This window comes from Perognathus longimembris, chromosome 8 (genome assembly GCF_023159225.1).
Source record: "Perognathus longimembris pacificus isolate PPM17 chromosome 8, ASM2315922v1, whole genome shotgun sequence".
Lineage (NCBI taxonomy): Eukaryota > Metazoa > Chordata > Mammalia > Rodentia > Heteromyidae > Perognathus > Perognathus longimembris.
In genome coordinates, this window is record NC_063168.1 from 3,593,858 (window position 1) to 3,608,233 (window position 14,376).

General features: G+C 54.2%; 1 protein-coding gene across 14 annotated transcripts in view; it reads right to left on the reverse strand.

The window, feature by feature from the left end:
• The window catches only part of Pax8 (paired box 8), a 54,169-nt gene that overhangs the window by 12,747 nt on the left and 27,046 nt on the right, over positions 1-14,376 (reverse strand). For 2 of the 14 annotated variants that reach the window (XM_048352375.1, XM_048352373.1), the window contains exons 3-9: positions 12,074-12,239; positions 10,072-10,272; positions 8,761-8,849; positions 8,348-8,473; positions 7,955-8,130; positions 3,203-3,323; positions 2,596-2,805 (exon numbers count right to left, since the gene is read on the reverse strand). In XM_048352375.1, coding sequence (XP_048208332.1) covers positions 2,596-2,805; positions 3,203-3,323; positions 7,955-8,130; positions 8,348-8,473; positions 8,761-8,849; positions 10,072-10,272; positions 12,074-12,239 — 1,089 coding nt within the window. Of the gene's footprint in view, positions 1-2,595; positions 2,809-3,202; positions 3,324-7,954; positions 8,131-8,347; positions 8,474-8,760; positions 8,850-10,071; positions 10,273-12,073; positions 12,240-14,376 lie in introns of all 14 variants that reach the window. The other 12 variants (XM_048352374.1, XM_048352371.1, XM_048352379.1 and 9 more) reach the window with 9 other exon arrangements.

A 14,376-nucleotide genomic window follows, 5' to 3' on the forward strand; every position in this document is an offset into this window, starting at 1 on the left:
TGAGTCTAAGGCCCAGGACTGGCAAAAAATAATAATAATAATAATGATTTATTGCACTGGAGTTGGTGGTAGCATACTTGTCTAAACCTTAGCACTGAAAAAAAAAGTTGTTGTTTTCTAGAAATCCAAGAACTTGTAGCCTTCTTAGAAACAAGACAACAGAAGCTGTGGGTTGGAGATACTTCATCATGGTCTCACATGTCCTCCTAGCTAATTCTGTTTATTAAAGCTCTTTATCATAAATTTATCCTTGCTGAATAATTCCATCTGCTCCGTATTCAAAAACATTTCCAGCGTAGGCCTGTTTTGAAAAAGCTGACTCAGGCCCAGGACCAAGTTAATAGGTTGTGAAGCAGGATTTTCTAAGAGCATGAAAGCACCCAGATCTATTGGCAAATATTCTAAATGGCAGAGAACAGGACCAGAAAGCCATTAGCTAGAGGAATTTCGAGGGTAGAGGTGTTTCAGACTATTTCATTTGTCGCCTTTGATGTCTCCCCTCTATGTAGCCATTTTTCAGTTCTTATCTTGTTCTGATAGCAGGGAGAATTTATGGCAACCTAGAAGAAATCTCTTTGACAGGACTAAATATAATTTGTACAAAAGGATGGAGGAGGATCCTGGACTCTTTGATGATAAAACCTAACTTTCTCCAAGCTTTCTGATGACCCGAGCTAGAGTCAACCTTGGAGCAGCGGGGACAAGGACAGTCTTGATGTCACTGTTGTGACCCGTGTATGGGAATCCACCTTGGAATATCTGAAGGGGACTGTCAGAAATCGGAGGTGCATTTCCCTATTCCTCAAACCTTACGGTGGCCACTTCCTTGATTGACTGGGATGAGTTGAGGCGCAAGAAAAATGACATAGGGAGAAGTAGTAGGAAGCAAGTTGAAGGAGTTTCAGGGGATGGCAGGAGGGGTTTGATGGGGGTCACACGATGGAGGGGAGCTAGGAAGGTTCCTAAGGCTAGAGCTAATTATGAAATGAAAACTACCCAAGAACCTTCTTCCTTTTCCCCTTGACTGCAGCCTTTCCCAGGAATAATTCGGTCTCTGCTTCCTTTCCTTTATTTCAAATACACTTCTCCCTGCTCCTGTGGATGGATTTACAGCCCCCAGACTCTGGAGCTCAGTCCCTTCCTAGCCTTCCTCCATCCTTCATCCTAGCATCTCCCCCTACTCCTCCCACCTGAGCTTAGCTGCGTGCGAAGTCGTCAGGGTCAATCCTGACCCATGGAGTCAGGCGGCCAGTCTGGAGGAGGGAGCTCTGGGGCGGATGTCCTGAGTTCATCATGGACACTGGCTATCGTCAACCTTGAGCTGCAGGATGAGGCTTGGCTGGGAACTGCCGCGCTGACTTGCCTCCTGTTCATGGCTACCCATCTGGACCCTCCTCCCTCCGTCCCTGGCCGCCCAGCCTCCTGGCCTCTGTGCTGAATTTCCAATGCTGTGGCTAGTCCACCTGGGTGCTCACGCCTGCACTTGGGCTCCATATGGGCCTGGGCTTGGGGTCATGTGGTCGGTCGAGGACTTGCTGAGGCTGTGTATTTGGCTGCTTGCTGCCTGGTGACTCCCTGGGATCTATTGCCAGTTGCTTTGTCTCATAGATTGGATGGCCTCCCAATCCTGCAGCTGCCTTGCGTGGTGAGCATGCTCGGGAAATTAACAGCTGATCGGCGATTGGGTGCATTAATTCCGATCGATTGCAGGTTGATAGGGAACCCTGCAGCCTTGAAAGGGTGACAGGGAGAAACTTGGGCCAGGAGGAAATTAGGGTCGGGGCGTTTGCCTGGGCTGTTTCAACCACGCTTCCTATCCTAGACCCTGTCTGTGTTCTGATCGACCTCCCTGTTCCCAGCTGCGATCCGTCCTCTTTCCCAGCTCACACGGTAACTGCGACTCTGCTCCTTGCCTTGTGCTTCGTCCAGGCCGTCATCCCTGCCGTGGCTCACCTCAGGGCCCAGTCCTAGCTTGCGATTTCCACGAGACACACGCGTGTGCCCCACAATCCAGCCTGTCCTCCCTAGCAGGCGCTGCCCTCCCCCCCTCGGCACCCCATTTTCTTTGCAGGTTTTCCTTCTCTAATCACTTTGGTCAAAGCCAAGCTGCTGCTGACCTCACACTGTTGACATCTCCAAGGCAGGGGAGTCAACTTCCCCTACCTGGCACTTGGAGGTGTCTGGGGACTCTGGGTTGTCTCTGCACCAGCTCCCCTGCCCAACCTTCCCCCGGTCTCTGCTCCAGCATCTCCAGATGGCTGGGTGGGGGAGCGGCAGGCCAGGGGCACCCCTTCCGTCACTAAGACCAGCATCTTTGGAGACGGTTCTCAAAGGAACAGCCCTCTCGTTGGCTTCCCCGTCTTGGCCCCTGGCCTTGGGGGGGGGGCTGTCCTTTCGTGGGGTCTTGGGGTAACGAGCCTCCCTTTCTGGTGCCCCCCCGGGGCAGCTCCGTCCAGTCCCGGGCAATCGCTTGGTGTCCGCGCACAGCGCGGGACCCCAGCCAGGCTGGACCCCAGCCGGGGGGCTCTGTGCTGACCCTGGTGACCGCCCCCCCCCCCATCACCTGAGCCGCCAGGAGGGACCTCCCAGTCGTACCTGAGAGGAGGGCCTGGCCCGTGAACTGCCCATACACCGAGGCAGCATGGGGAAAGGCATTGAAGGGCGGGACCGAGGAGGCCCCGGCTGAGCCCCCAGAGCCGACTTGCTGCAGATCCAAAAAGGCGGAGCTAGATAAAGAGGAAGGGGTGGAGCTAGAACTGGATAGCTCCGGGGTTTCCTGCTTTATGGCGAAGGGTGAATGAGGATCTGCTGGAGGGAGGGAGACAACAAGGAGAAGAGGGGTGTGAGATGACGGGGGGTGCGGGAGCATGCACACATCAAGCCATGAGATGGGGGAGGGGGAGGGGCGGGGGGGCCTGGCTGCTCTGGGAGTCTGGGTCGGGGGTGGGGGCGGGGCAGTCAGGGGCTGCCTGGTGACTGAGGTGGGAGCCCCCCCACCCCCCTGTGCTCTACCTCCCTGCTGCTGGGGTGGACCCAGAAAAGTGCTCCGTGTGTGTTCCCGGAAGGAAGGAGCCCTTGGCCCCACCCTGAGGCCCAGCCAGCGCCTGGGGCTCCTCCTGCCTTCTGCCAGCCTGCCACCTTGGCCTTCCCCTCCTCGGCAGCCCACGCCCCCAGCCGGGTCCGGTTGGCCCAGGAATCCTACCTGCCACCACAGGGTAGGTCTGGTGTGTTGAGAGGTTGCGCCCCAGGGGCGTATTGGAGGGGGTCAAAGTAGCCTTCCCGTCGTCCAGAGCACTGTTGAGCAAGGGCAGTGGGTAGAGTCCCTGGGGAATCAAGAACAGTCAGCAGGACAGAGGCCCGGGGCAAGCCAGCCTTCCTACAGAACCCACCTCCTGACTCTGGACTGGGCGATCCGGATTTCCCCAGGAAGCGCTCCTTTGCTCTTTGCCCACTTCCTAGTCAGCCTGAGCGCGACTTGGCCTGATTCACGCGTTTGGACTCTCTACCTCAGAGCCCTACTGATCTCCCGCTGTTGGCCTAGGGCTTCCCCTTCCAGGCTCTCCAGTTCAAGGCCGGCTGAGAGGCCAGGTATGACGGGGAGTCTTGGATGGAGGCTGGGCTCCTTCCTCAGCTTCTCCTAGGGCATGGGCCTAGAGATTAGGACACTTGCTAAGGGCCAAAACAGGCAGCCCACAGGCTGGAGTACTTCATTTTACTGCTAATTCATTCTTCCTAGGTCTTCCAGGCAGGTTTGAGGCGTGAATACACTCATGGCCCTCCACTCTAGAGTGCAGTCGGGATTCCGACTCGATTGCCTCTGCTATCAACTTCTGACCTGATGACCAGGACAACTTCTTACATCTGCAAAGCTGACTTTGGGCTTTGCCTTTGTCATTCTTACCAAGTTCCCCCAGCAGCCCTGGGGCGTAGACCTATAAGGTTGTGTATCCTACACGGAGAGTCTAGACCCAGACGGTGAATGTCCAAGCTTGTGCTACTTTAGTCGGAACTTCAAAATGCTGACACGGGTGTTACACTCCACACAACAGGCGGGTTGCTTCTTTCTCTCTCTGTCCATTTCCAAGCAACTAGGAGCATTCAGGTTAGCTTGGGAGATACTTGGGTTCATTCTGTTTGAAAAACTCTTCCCAAGTTCTCAGGGAGGGGGGTTCAGTATCAACTCATTGTAGACGCCTACTGTTGTCCTCTGACACCTGTGCCTGAGTATAGCTTAAGGTGCTCCTCCAAAACGGAACTTGTTCAATTAAAAGCATAAATATAGCCCGCCCTCCTCACGACTCTTCCCTGAGGAAGGGTCAGAACACATCCATTACCCACACACATTACAAGCCTGTGTGTGAAATACGACACAAAACTGACATTGAGGAGCATTGCATAGTTGCATAAGAGCACTACTAACAACCACGACTTGCAGTGATTTCCATCAAGCGAGGCTCTCCAAGGAACCACAGCACTTTCTGGTTGCATGCTGGGCACTTTTGGAAGCTGTAGTCAATTCTAGAAGCCACCGGGGCACCATCAGCATGTACCAAGCAATTACTGACTAAGCAGTGCCCTGGTTGCATGCATTCCTTCTGAGGAATGGCAGAGTTGCTTAGAGTTTGGATGAATGAAACTAAACCAATACCTGATTTGTAGAGAGTTGCAAGAACAATCTTAAATGCCTTATGAATGTGTTGGCTTGATATAAAAATATTTCTATGCCAAAATTTAGGCAGTTCCGTAAGAAAAAGAAACCTATATAGTAAAAAAAAAAAAAAATTGTTTGGGTGATGCAAATATCAATAGCTTAAACATTCCAGTGGCTTTTTTGGGGGGGGGGGATTGAACTTGAACTGGGCAAAAGGCCACAAGGTTCAGAGCTTGAGTGAGTTAGATCACTGATTCTGCAATGGTCTGGCAGGTAGCATCAATCTACCCGCCTCCTCAGCATTTTGGTTTACCTCACCTGTACTAATGGGGATCAAACAATGGGGATTGTAAGACTCTTGTAAAGAGTAAGTGGGATTTTATATTCAGTACTTTTATAAAGTGCTTAGCACATAGGACTTGGTAACAATTGACAATAAGTACCCAATAAATAGTGATGACAGCTATAGGATCATAGGATTTTAGGGTAGTGAAAAGAGGCAAAGGCTGCCAAATTCTTGGTCTCTATAATTCTTCTTTCCAGTCTTAGGGCTTGAACTTAGGGCCTACGCAGTGTCCTTGAGCTTCTTTTGCTCAAGACTAGTACTCTACCCCTTGAGCCACGGCTCCACTTCTGGATTTTTGGAGATAAGGGTCTCATAGACTTTCCTGCCTGGGTTGCCTTTGAGCCTTGATCCTCCTAGCTCGGCCTCCTGAGTAGCTAGGATTATAGGCGTGAGCTCCAGCGCCCAGCTCTATCATAATGTTTTTATGCTGTTGATTTGATTCTGGATGGGCTTGTATGGTAGAGGAAGAGCTATATATAAACTTCCAACTATGTCTGGTAATAAATAGCAACCACAAATGAGCCCCATGGTGTATCTGTTGAGCATCTCTGAATGGTTTTCACGGTCTTCATCCCGTGCTAAGGTGAGGTGTGCGTGTCTGTGCTGCTTCCGTGGCTGTCAAGCCGGAGGGCTTTCCCATGCCCCGGTGAGAGAACACAGTGCACCCTGGCGGCGCCGTCAGTCCCCAAAGGCAGGGACGGCGGGGGAAGGCGAGGGAAGGCGGGGGAAGGCGAGGGAAGCCGAGGGCTCTAACTCACTCTGAGCTCTTTCTGCTTCTCACAGCCAATTATTGATGGACACTGTGCTGGGCATCTGTTTCCTACTCTATACTCTGAAGGGTTGGAGAAATTCAAATCGTTTTCAAACGTGTTCATTTTGTTCGGTCTTTGAATTGGAATATACACAAGGCTCGGTATCAAAACAGGCAATAGCGGACCTGCTTGATAAAACCAGGGCCGGCATATTCAACCACCTGCTTCTCCAGGTCCTCTCTATGCCTCTCGGTCCGTGGTTATCTCCACACGAATAGAAAGGCTGGACTAAGATCTCTGCAAGGTCTGGCCCTGTTCTGTGAGTCTCTCACTCCAGGATTCCCCCTGTATTGGTGCCAGCACAGCACAGGGCCTCTCTGAAGCTAAGCAGGGCCCTTTGAGGGCTTACTGTTAGAGCCAGGAAATGGGACCCAGCAGGTACCTGGGGTCGCCTCAGTAGGCTTTCTTTACTCCCCCAGGGTGTCTGATGTGTGCGCACTAGGTTGTACAGACTTATTCTCACGGACTGGGCTTCCTGCAGGCCTACCACGGAGCCCTTATTTCCCTCCAAGAGCCACTTGCTGACTTCAGGGTGAGCACCCAGGCCCCTCCCCCAGGTCTTTGTAGTGGTCACAGCGAAGGCTGATCAAAATGGCTGGCACAGATTGCCTGCCCACCTAGTGGGGACTGACATGGGGCCAGAGGCCCAGCCAGTCACTGGCAGTCAAGTTAGAAGATTATTGGCATCATCTCTATTGTCTACAGATTTTAAAGAAGTACATACAACCAGGCAGTGGTGGCTCACGCCTATAATCCCAGCTACTCAGGAAGCTGAGATCTGAGAGTCATAGTTCGAAGCCAGCCTGGGCAGAAAAGTCCCAGAGACTCTTATCTCCAATAAACAACTCAGAAGAAAGCTGGAAATGGAGCTGTGGCTCAAGTGATAGAGTGCTAGGCTTGAGCACAAAGAGACTCAAGGACAGCATCCAGACTGTCTAGGCAAAAAAAAAAAAAAGTACATACAGGTTTGCCTCACTTATAATGTTAGCAGAAAGGGGCAATAGACTTCACCCTAAAGATACTCGTCAGCCGGTGGATGAGGTGCACTGAGGGGAGACAGACACTGAAACTGTTGACAGATAATAATGAACTAAATCCAGTGGCTGTCAGCTTTGTAGTCTTTGTTGGCCTCGGGGTAGGACCTCTGACATCTCTGTCAGCTTTTCATAGACAGCAACCAATTGTAATCCATTTCACCTGTCCTGAGCTCTGGAAAGAAAACGTCCCTGCAGCTTGTGATTTATTGTTCTGGATTTCTCAACTTCTTCATTTGTACATTTATTTGGCATACTTTATTGAGTGGCTATTAAAAGAGGGATTTCAGATTTAGCTGGATTTCAGATGTAGCTCAGCAGGAGAGGCCTTACCTAGCATGTATGAGGCCATGAGTTTGATCCCCAGTGAAGCAGGCAAGATAGATAGACAGATAGATAGACAGATAGTTGATAGAACAGTTGGATAGATATCATTGGATACATATAGATGGATAGATACATAGATGATAAAAAGATAGATATGGGTAGATGGGTGGATGGATAGCCTTACAATATTAGGTGCTAGAGCTAAAAAATGTGTCTCGAGAGGCTTCCCTGCCTTGACCTTTCTGTCCACTCGGTTGTTATGATGCACCTTGAGAAGGCACTCCGAGACCCCTGTGGAGGTCGCGAAGAATCACAGGCACACGGGGGCGGAATGACAGCTGCTCGGCAGGGACCGATTCACACTCAGGGTAACTGAGCTGAATCACCAACGCTACCCGGTAATTTTCCAGGGCTGGGAGGAGCGCCCCTGGCCCGCGGGCAGGGAGGCATGAAGAGCATGCGTGCTTGGGGACCTGGGTAACTGAGAGTCGTGTTGACCTAATCGCTGGGAGACCTGCAAGCCCCCTTAGGACAGCTGGGGTGGCCTTGCGTTCTGGTCGGGGAAGGCCACGGGTGGCAAAGGGACAGGGCCACCAAGGGATGCTGCCCTTCAGTGGAAAGGCCAGGTCCAGGTCGTTGGAGGGAGGGTAAGAGGGAGACGAGGAAGATGGGGGTGGCCTCTGTGTCTGGCTGCATGCAGCCCGTATCCCAAACGCAGCCGTCTGTGGCCTGAACGGATGTCTCCCTCTAGCCCTCGCCGCCCTCCCCCACCCCCGGTCCTCACCTGCTCGCCTTTGGTGTGGCTGGGGGAGGCGTAGGCCTCGGGGTAGTGCTGCCGCTCGAAGGGGCACTCCAGAGGCTCCAGGTGGTGCTGGCTGAAGGCGTCGGTGCGGAGGTGCTTCCGGGGCCCGCCGCTGCTGCTCTGCGAGTCGATGCTCAGCCGGCAGCTGTCCTGGTCACCTGGCACCCCCCCGGGCAGGGAGAAAGCTTTCAGAGGAACAGACAGGCTGAGGCGGGAGGAAAAGGCGGGGGGGGGGGGTCCCCAGGGCTGGCCGAGCACATGGCCGCCGCCCCTGAGGCTGCGCAGAGCCAGGAAGGGAGAAGCATACTCCCCATCAACACCTGGAATCGCCCTCCTGCACCCCTGATCACCTTCCTGGCCCCCGTCAATACTCACTGTCATCCATCTTCCTCTTGCCGTCACCGCCAGGCTGCGCAATTCCCAGGAGCCCGTTGATGGAGTAGGTGGAGCCCAGCGAATCTGACTGCGGCGATTCTGGCGGCGTGACGGCGGAGCTGGGGACTGCGCAGGGGGAGAAGGAGGGGTTTGATCAGGGCGTCGGGGCGGCCCTTCCTCCCAGCACCTGCGGTCCCCGCGGCCTGGGCAGCGTGGAAGTAGGGCTGTAGAGTCGCTCTTGGGTGAGGGTCCACCTTCCCCGCCGCTCCGCGCTTCCTCTGCGGACACAGCTCAGCTCAGCGCAGGCACGAGCTCGGGGGCGTACAGGTGCCGGTGGAGGGGGGGGGCCTGGACGTGTCTGTCTGGGGGGACTGGGATGGGGTGCAATGGTATCGGAGCCCCTCAGCACTCACTCAGGGTGTGTCCTGGGCTCAGGGACTTGGTGGCCACACAGCTGTCCATGGGGAGGTTGAATGGTTGCTGCACTTTGGTCCGAATGATTCTACAAGGGAGACGAGAAAGGCCGTGAGAGCCGCACGGAGGAGACGGGACCTTCGGCTGCCCCGGATCCAGGGTAGCGTCTTGAGGGCATCCCGCGAGGCTATCTCAAAAGGCATCTTCCACGGAACGAGCTCACCGTGGAACCCAGGACCCCACTCCTCACACTCGGTCCTCCTTCCTATCCCCATCACCAGATTGGACCCATGGACCACTCGAGGCGGAACTACGGATGGAGCCGACCATCTTCCCTGTTCACCCCCACAGCATTCACTTCTCTTTGGATCTCCTTAACACCTCAGGGCCTGCCACCCACAACCCCTCCCTCCAAGGTCGCTCCCGGGGACAACCCATTCCCTCAGGAATCCACTAACTGATTCTCTTCCCTGCAGCCCGAGGGAGCTTTGAAATGCAAGGCAGCCTCCGGCTTAAAACAGGTTAAGGGTTTCCCATCGTTGCTTATGTCCAAGGTTTGAATAGGCAGCAAGGCCATGGCGCCAAAGGGTTGGATTCTGCTAACTTGTCCAAATTCAGTGAGCCTCATGCTCTCTTTCTGTCTATGGGCTTTCTTTCACCTTCTTGTGTAAGACAGAAGGCTTCTCCGCACGCGCTGATCCAGAGCTCTTTTTGCTCTCGTTTTCGTCTAGTTAACTCTTATTTTTTTTCCCTTGGCCAAAGCCTTCTGTAACCTCTTGGTTATGAAACTACGTCGCCCTCTCGCTAGCTCGCACGCGCTCGGTTTCCTGTCCTTTCCAGGCTGCCAGGCCGCCTTTCCACGACGGCCGTGAGGGGCTCTTGGTTTGTGTCTGTGCTTCTGTGAGACTGTCAGTGTCACGTGGGGTTGGGCTACGCGGCCCCAGAGCCTAACCCACAGAGAGGAGGGCAATCTGCGTGAATGAATGAATGAAGAGTGAGGCGTGAGTAGGCAAACGGTTGAGTGAATGACAGAAGGACTAAATGGAAGGTCGGGTTAGGCATCCAGAAAAGATTAATTCAAGAATTAAAAAAAAAAAAATGAATGAAAGGAAGGATGTGGTGTTTGAAAAAGAAAGCCAGAGACAGCACCCCTTGGCGTGGGGGCCGGAAGAGGCTCCGGAACCCGGGGAGGGCCTGACTGTTGAGCATGGGGTCTCCTCCCAGCCCCTGATTCGACAAAGCCGGGCTTTCCGTCATGATTCCCCCAACGCCCGGGGCCCAGACAGATGCCACCGGCTGCTGGCCCTCACCTGTTGATGGAGCTGACGCTGGGCACAGTATCATTGTCACAGACGCCCTCGGCCAACAGCCGGTCCCGGATCTCCCAGGCAAACATGGTGGGGTTCTGCCTCTTGTAGTCCCCAATCTTCTCCACCACCTTGGGGGTGGCCACCTTGGGCTTGGAGCCCCCTATCACTCCAGGCCGGATACTGCCAGTCTCGTAGTACCTACTCCAATAGAGAACCCCAAAGAATTACCCAATAAGCAGGTGGGGCCTTAGGGCAATGACTTAGCCAGAGCCTCTCTTGCCTCCCAAGCTCCTGGGAAGATGTGTGGGAGGGAGCTGTTCCCCTACCCCCTGGCTGGGCTCAAATACGCCCTGTTCCCAGAACAGCCCGTTTCCCTTGCTTGGGTAGGTTTAGGCTGCTGCCAAACCAGAACTTTCTACCAAAGCCTTCACCGTCACGTCTCTCTTTACCCCTCCCTGGAAGCCAGCTGAGTTCATCAGGCCTTTTGCCCCGTCTTGCTAGTTCACCTTTGTTCATGGCCCTGCTTTATCCCTTACCCCCCGCCCCCGCACCCCCACCCACCCCCCGCTGGCTTTCGGCATCAAGTTAAACCTTTTCCGAGAGTCCCAGCCTCGTTTAGATCCCAGGCCTCCTCAGCCAGCCTCCTCCTTCAGGGCATCGGCTACTCTCCATTTTCTAACCCTCCTGCCAACAGCTGCTTTGGCAGACTCACGTCCTGCGTGGGATCCCCTCTGCCATTAAAAAAAAAAAACAAACAAAAAACACCACCCCAAACTTGGCTCTTGGCTCTTGACATTCCCATTTATTTGTCACTGCCGTGCAGAGTTCTTCCCTGCCCGGGACTCCAGGGCCATCTTGGAAATCTCCTCTTCCTGACCCCAAAGGCCACGTTTCCGCTGATGATTCAGGCGGGAGCCACGGCTTTTAATGGCTCATTCCAGCCTAAACCCCTTGGTCTTCTCCGTACCAGAACCTCCCTTGAATCCACAGATGGGTGGGAGGGGAGCGGGGAGAAGGTCCTCCAGTCTCACTCAAGGTTCTTGAAACAAAAACACATGGCAAGCCTTTGCTGCTCCTAGCTCCCGTGGCTCTCCACCCCGGCTGTTGGATGGTAGAAGCACTTGGGGGTCAGGTATTCTAAATAAACCTCAACCTGGGCCCATTTCCCTAAATTTGTCCGGGCTCGAGCCTAGATACTGATTTAATTATTTACTTTGTGCTGCTCCACTTCTTGCTTTTTCATAGTTAATTGGAAATAAGAGTCTCGTGGACTTTCCTGCCCAGGCTGGCTTCAAATCACAATCCTCAGATCTCAGTCTCCAGTGTCCTGAACAGTTCAGATTATAGGCTTGAGCCACCGGCACCCAACGCACTGATTTATTTATTTTTGCATTTTAAATGTAAGATTCTCAGGGGCAGCCAGGGTTGTGAACAGCCCTAGTCTTGTAGATCAGTGGTTGGATATTCTTCGTGTTTCTGAGTGTTGAGTGCATAGTCATCTTACAGGCATCAAAGCCTGGTTTCCAGAGAGGCGGATTCAGTAGTTAGGAAGCTGTATTCCCGCTTCCCCTCTGTTTCCGTTGCGGAGGCTCTTGGAGTCATGGTTCGAGAAGCACGAATTCAAATGTCCCTCCTAGACGTCAGGAGCCACCTCTAACATGGTGCTCCTTCCCTCGACTGTCCATTTCCTTGGGTCTCACTGAGACAATTCTCCTGCCTCAGGAGCAGTGACAACTATAGAAAATGTGACCCAGGGTAAGGGAGAAAAGAGAGAGGGAGAAACGAAAGCAAGAAGAAATGGACAAAGAAAGATAGGAAAGCAGCAGGAAAAGAGCAGTGCTGGGCAGAGAGGCCTCAGAGGAGCACCTCCTTCTCTTCGGGGGCAAGGACGACAGGTGGACGTTGGGATTGGGCCGTGGGAGGGCAGGTGGGTTTGCATTTAGGGTCAGCCCAGCAGGGAAGCACTGCCGAGAAGGTGGCGTTGGGTGAAGTTTGTGCTTACCTGCCAAGGATCTTGCTAACGCAGCCATGGCTCACGCGGAGCTGGCGGGAGATGTCGCAGGGCCTCACGCCCTGGTGGGCCAGGTCCACGATGCGCTGGCGGACCACCTCCGGCAGAGGCCGGCCGTTCACAAAGGCCCCGCCCAGCTGGTTGAGCCCTCCGTGACCTAAAGACACCACGTTTGCAGAGGCGGCCGTCAGTGCCAGGCAGGGAGGGGAGGTGAGAATCAGCCACAGGGGCTGTGAGCTGCAGGGTCGGCTCGTCCCGCTCAGTCCCCATTCCCGTTCCCATTCTCAAGGGGGGCACCCAGCAAGCGGGGACCGCCCGATCTCCTTCCGGCCCTCAGCCCTTCACTCCAAATAACAACCCCCTCTCTCGGCTTCCCTTCCTCTGAAAAATCTGTCAAAAGTACAGGACCCGGGGACTCCTGGTGCTAATACTGAGGTGAATGATCTTTGGGGAGAGAGTACCCCGTCTTCTCTGAGTCTCCTTTCCTTTTCTGTGAAATGAAGGCATAGAATGAAATCAGCGGGGTTTTTTTTTTTTTTTTTCCATTTCTCTCTTCTCTTTAACCATAGAACCGGAGTTTGAAACACAGACATTAGGACAAAAGAATAAAATAAGATCTCTGGTTGAGCTGGGGCAGAATGGACCTGAACTTTCCCTATGTGTGTTCCACCTGAATGAGCCCCAAACTTTCTTTTCTTTCTAAGAGGGAAGAGCCCTAAAAAAACAATAGGCAGAGGGAGCTGGGAATGTGGCCTAGCGGTAGAGCGCTCGCCTGGCATGCATGAAGCCCTGGGTTCGATTCCTCAGCACCACATACACAGAAAAGGCCAGAGGTGGCGCTGTGGCTCAAGTGGCAGAGTGCTAGCCTTGAGCAAAAAGAAGCCAGGGACCAGTGCTCAGGCCCTGAGTTCAAGCCCCAGGACTGGCAACAACAAAACAAAACATAAAAACCCCACAAAAGACAACAGGCAGAGAACTTACAAGGACATCTCCTGCAGGGGCCAGAACTACCACACCGGGCTGCGAGAAGTTGTATGGTACGTAGTTTAAGCCAAGCTTTTGCTGTCCTCTGTCCTCGAGCCTGAGCCCATATTTCATCCGATCCCACTCATCTACCCACCCTGAATCCACTGAGGACTTTCAATGGGCCAGGTGCTGGGCCAGGCCCTGCGGGGGCCAAGTGGACAAGTGGTGCTGGCTGCTCTCCACTCCCAGGGTCTGTGATAAAAGGATCCCAGAGCACCACGCAGCCAAGTGAGCACCTCTGGAACTGGGGGCTGGGGAGGGATGCGGGACCGCCCGTCGAGGCTCAGACTGAGGCAGCGGTGCTACGCGGCGGAGAAAGAAGCAGTAGGGAGCAGTGTTCGACACGGAGAAGAGCATGTGTAATGGCTTGGAGGTTAAGAGGACACGTGTTTGTTAGATTGACCAACGTGCGTAATTCCATTAAATCCCTAGACCCACGCTGGGCTAATTTCAGGGCCCAAACTCAAGTGCACCATTTTTTCCGACGTGGAGACTCGGGAGAGTTTTACTAACTTGATGTCTTCGCCTTGAATGGCTCGGCTTGTATCTGGGGTACTAGGATCCCAGTTAGGCTTCAGTTCGGGGCCAAGCTGTCCCTGAAACCCCCTGCAGGGACGGGCCTTGCCCTAGATGGCACGATGGCCCAGGCCCTGGGACGTGATTTGATGATCTGAACCCTGGGAGGTGGGAGTCACCGGGAGAGACAGGTGAGAAGGAGGAACCCATCGCGGGTCTCCGCTTGAGCCAGTTAAGACTATTTACGGCCGCGGGTGGGGAGTGCCTTTGCTGGGCACACCGTGCCCATTATCCCCCACTGGCTTAGAACATTCAGAACTGCTTTGCAATGCCTCCTCGGGGGCCCAAGCTGTTTTCAGAAGAACAGTTAATTTCCCTTAAAACAAACAACAACAAAAAAAAAGCTGTAAGCCTCTGCCCTGGGCAGTAAGTCAAGGGGAAAAGCCCGCTAGCTACCCCCTACCCCCCCCCCCCCCCGCGGGAGGGACACCGTGCTCCACCTCCCTGCTGGAGGGCACTGGGTGAGCCTGGGCACAGCTTCTACCTGCCTCGTTCTAGGCCACTTGTCTCAGGGCATGCCTTTCCACCAGCCCTGGGACCGTGTCCCCTGGGCCCTCCATGCAGGCCAGAGGATAAGCAGAGCGGCCGGACCCTCTCCCTAGCGCAGGGCACACTGCCACGGGTGGGGATTTGCCCTCTCGAGCCAACGGCCTTTCCGGGCGCTGAACACCAGAGGGCACTAGCCAGCCACC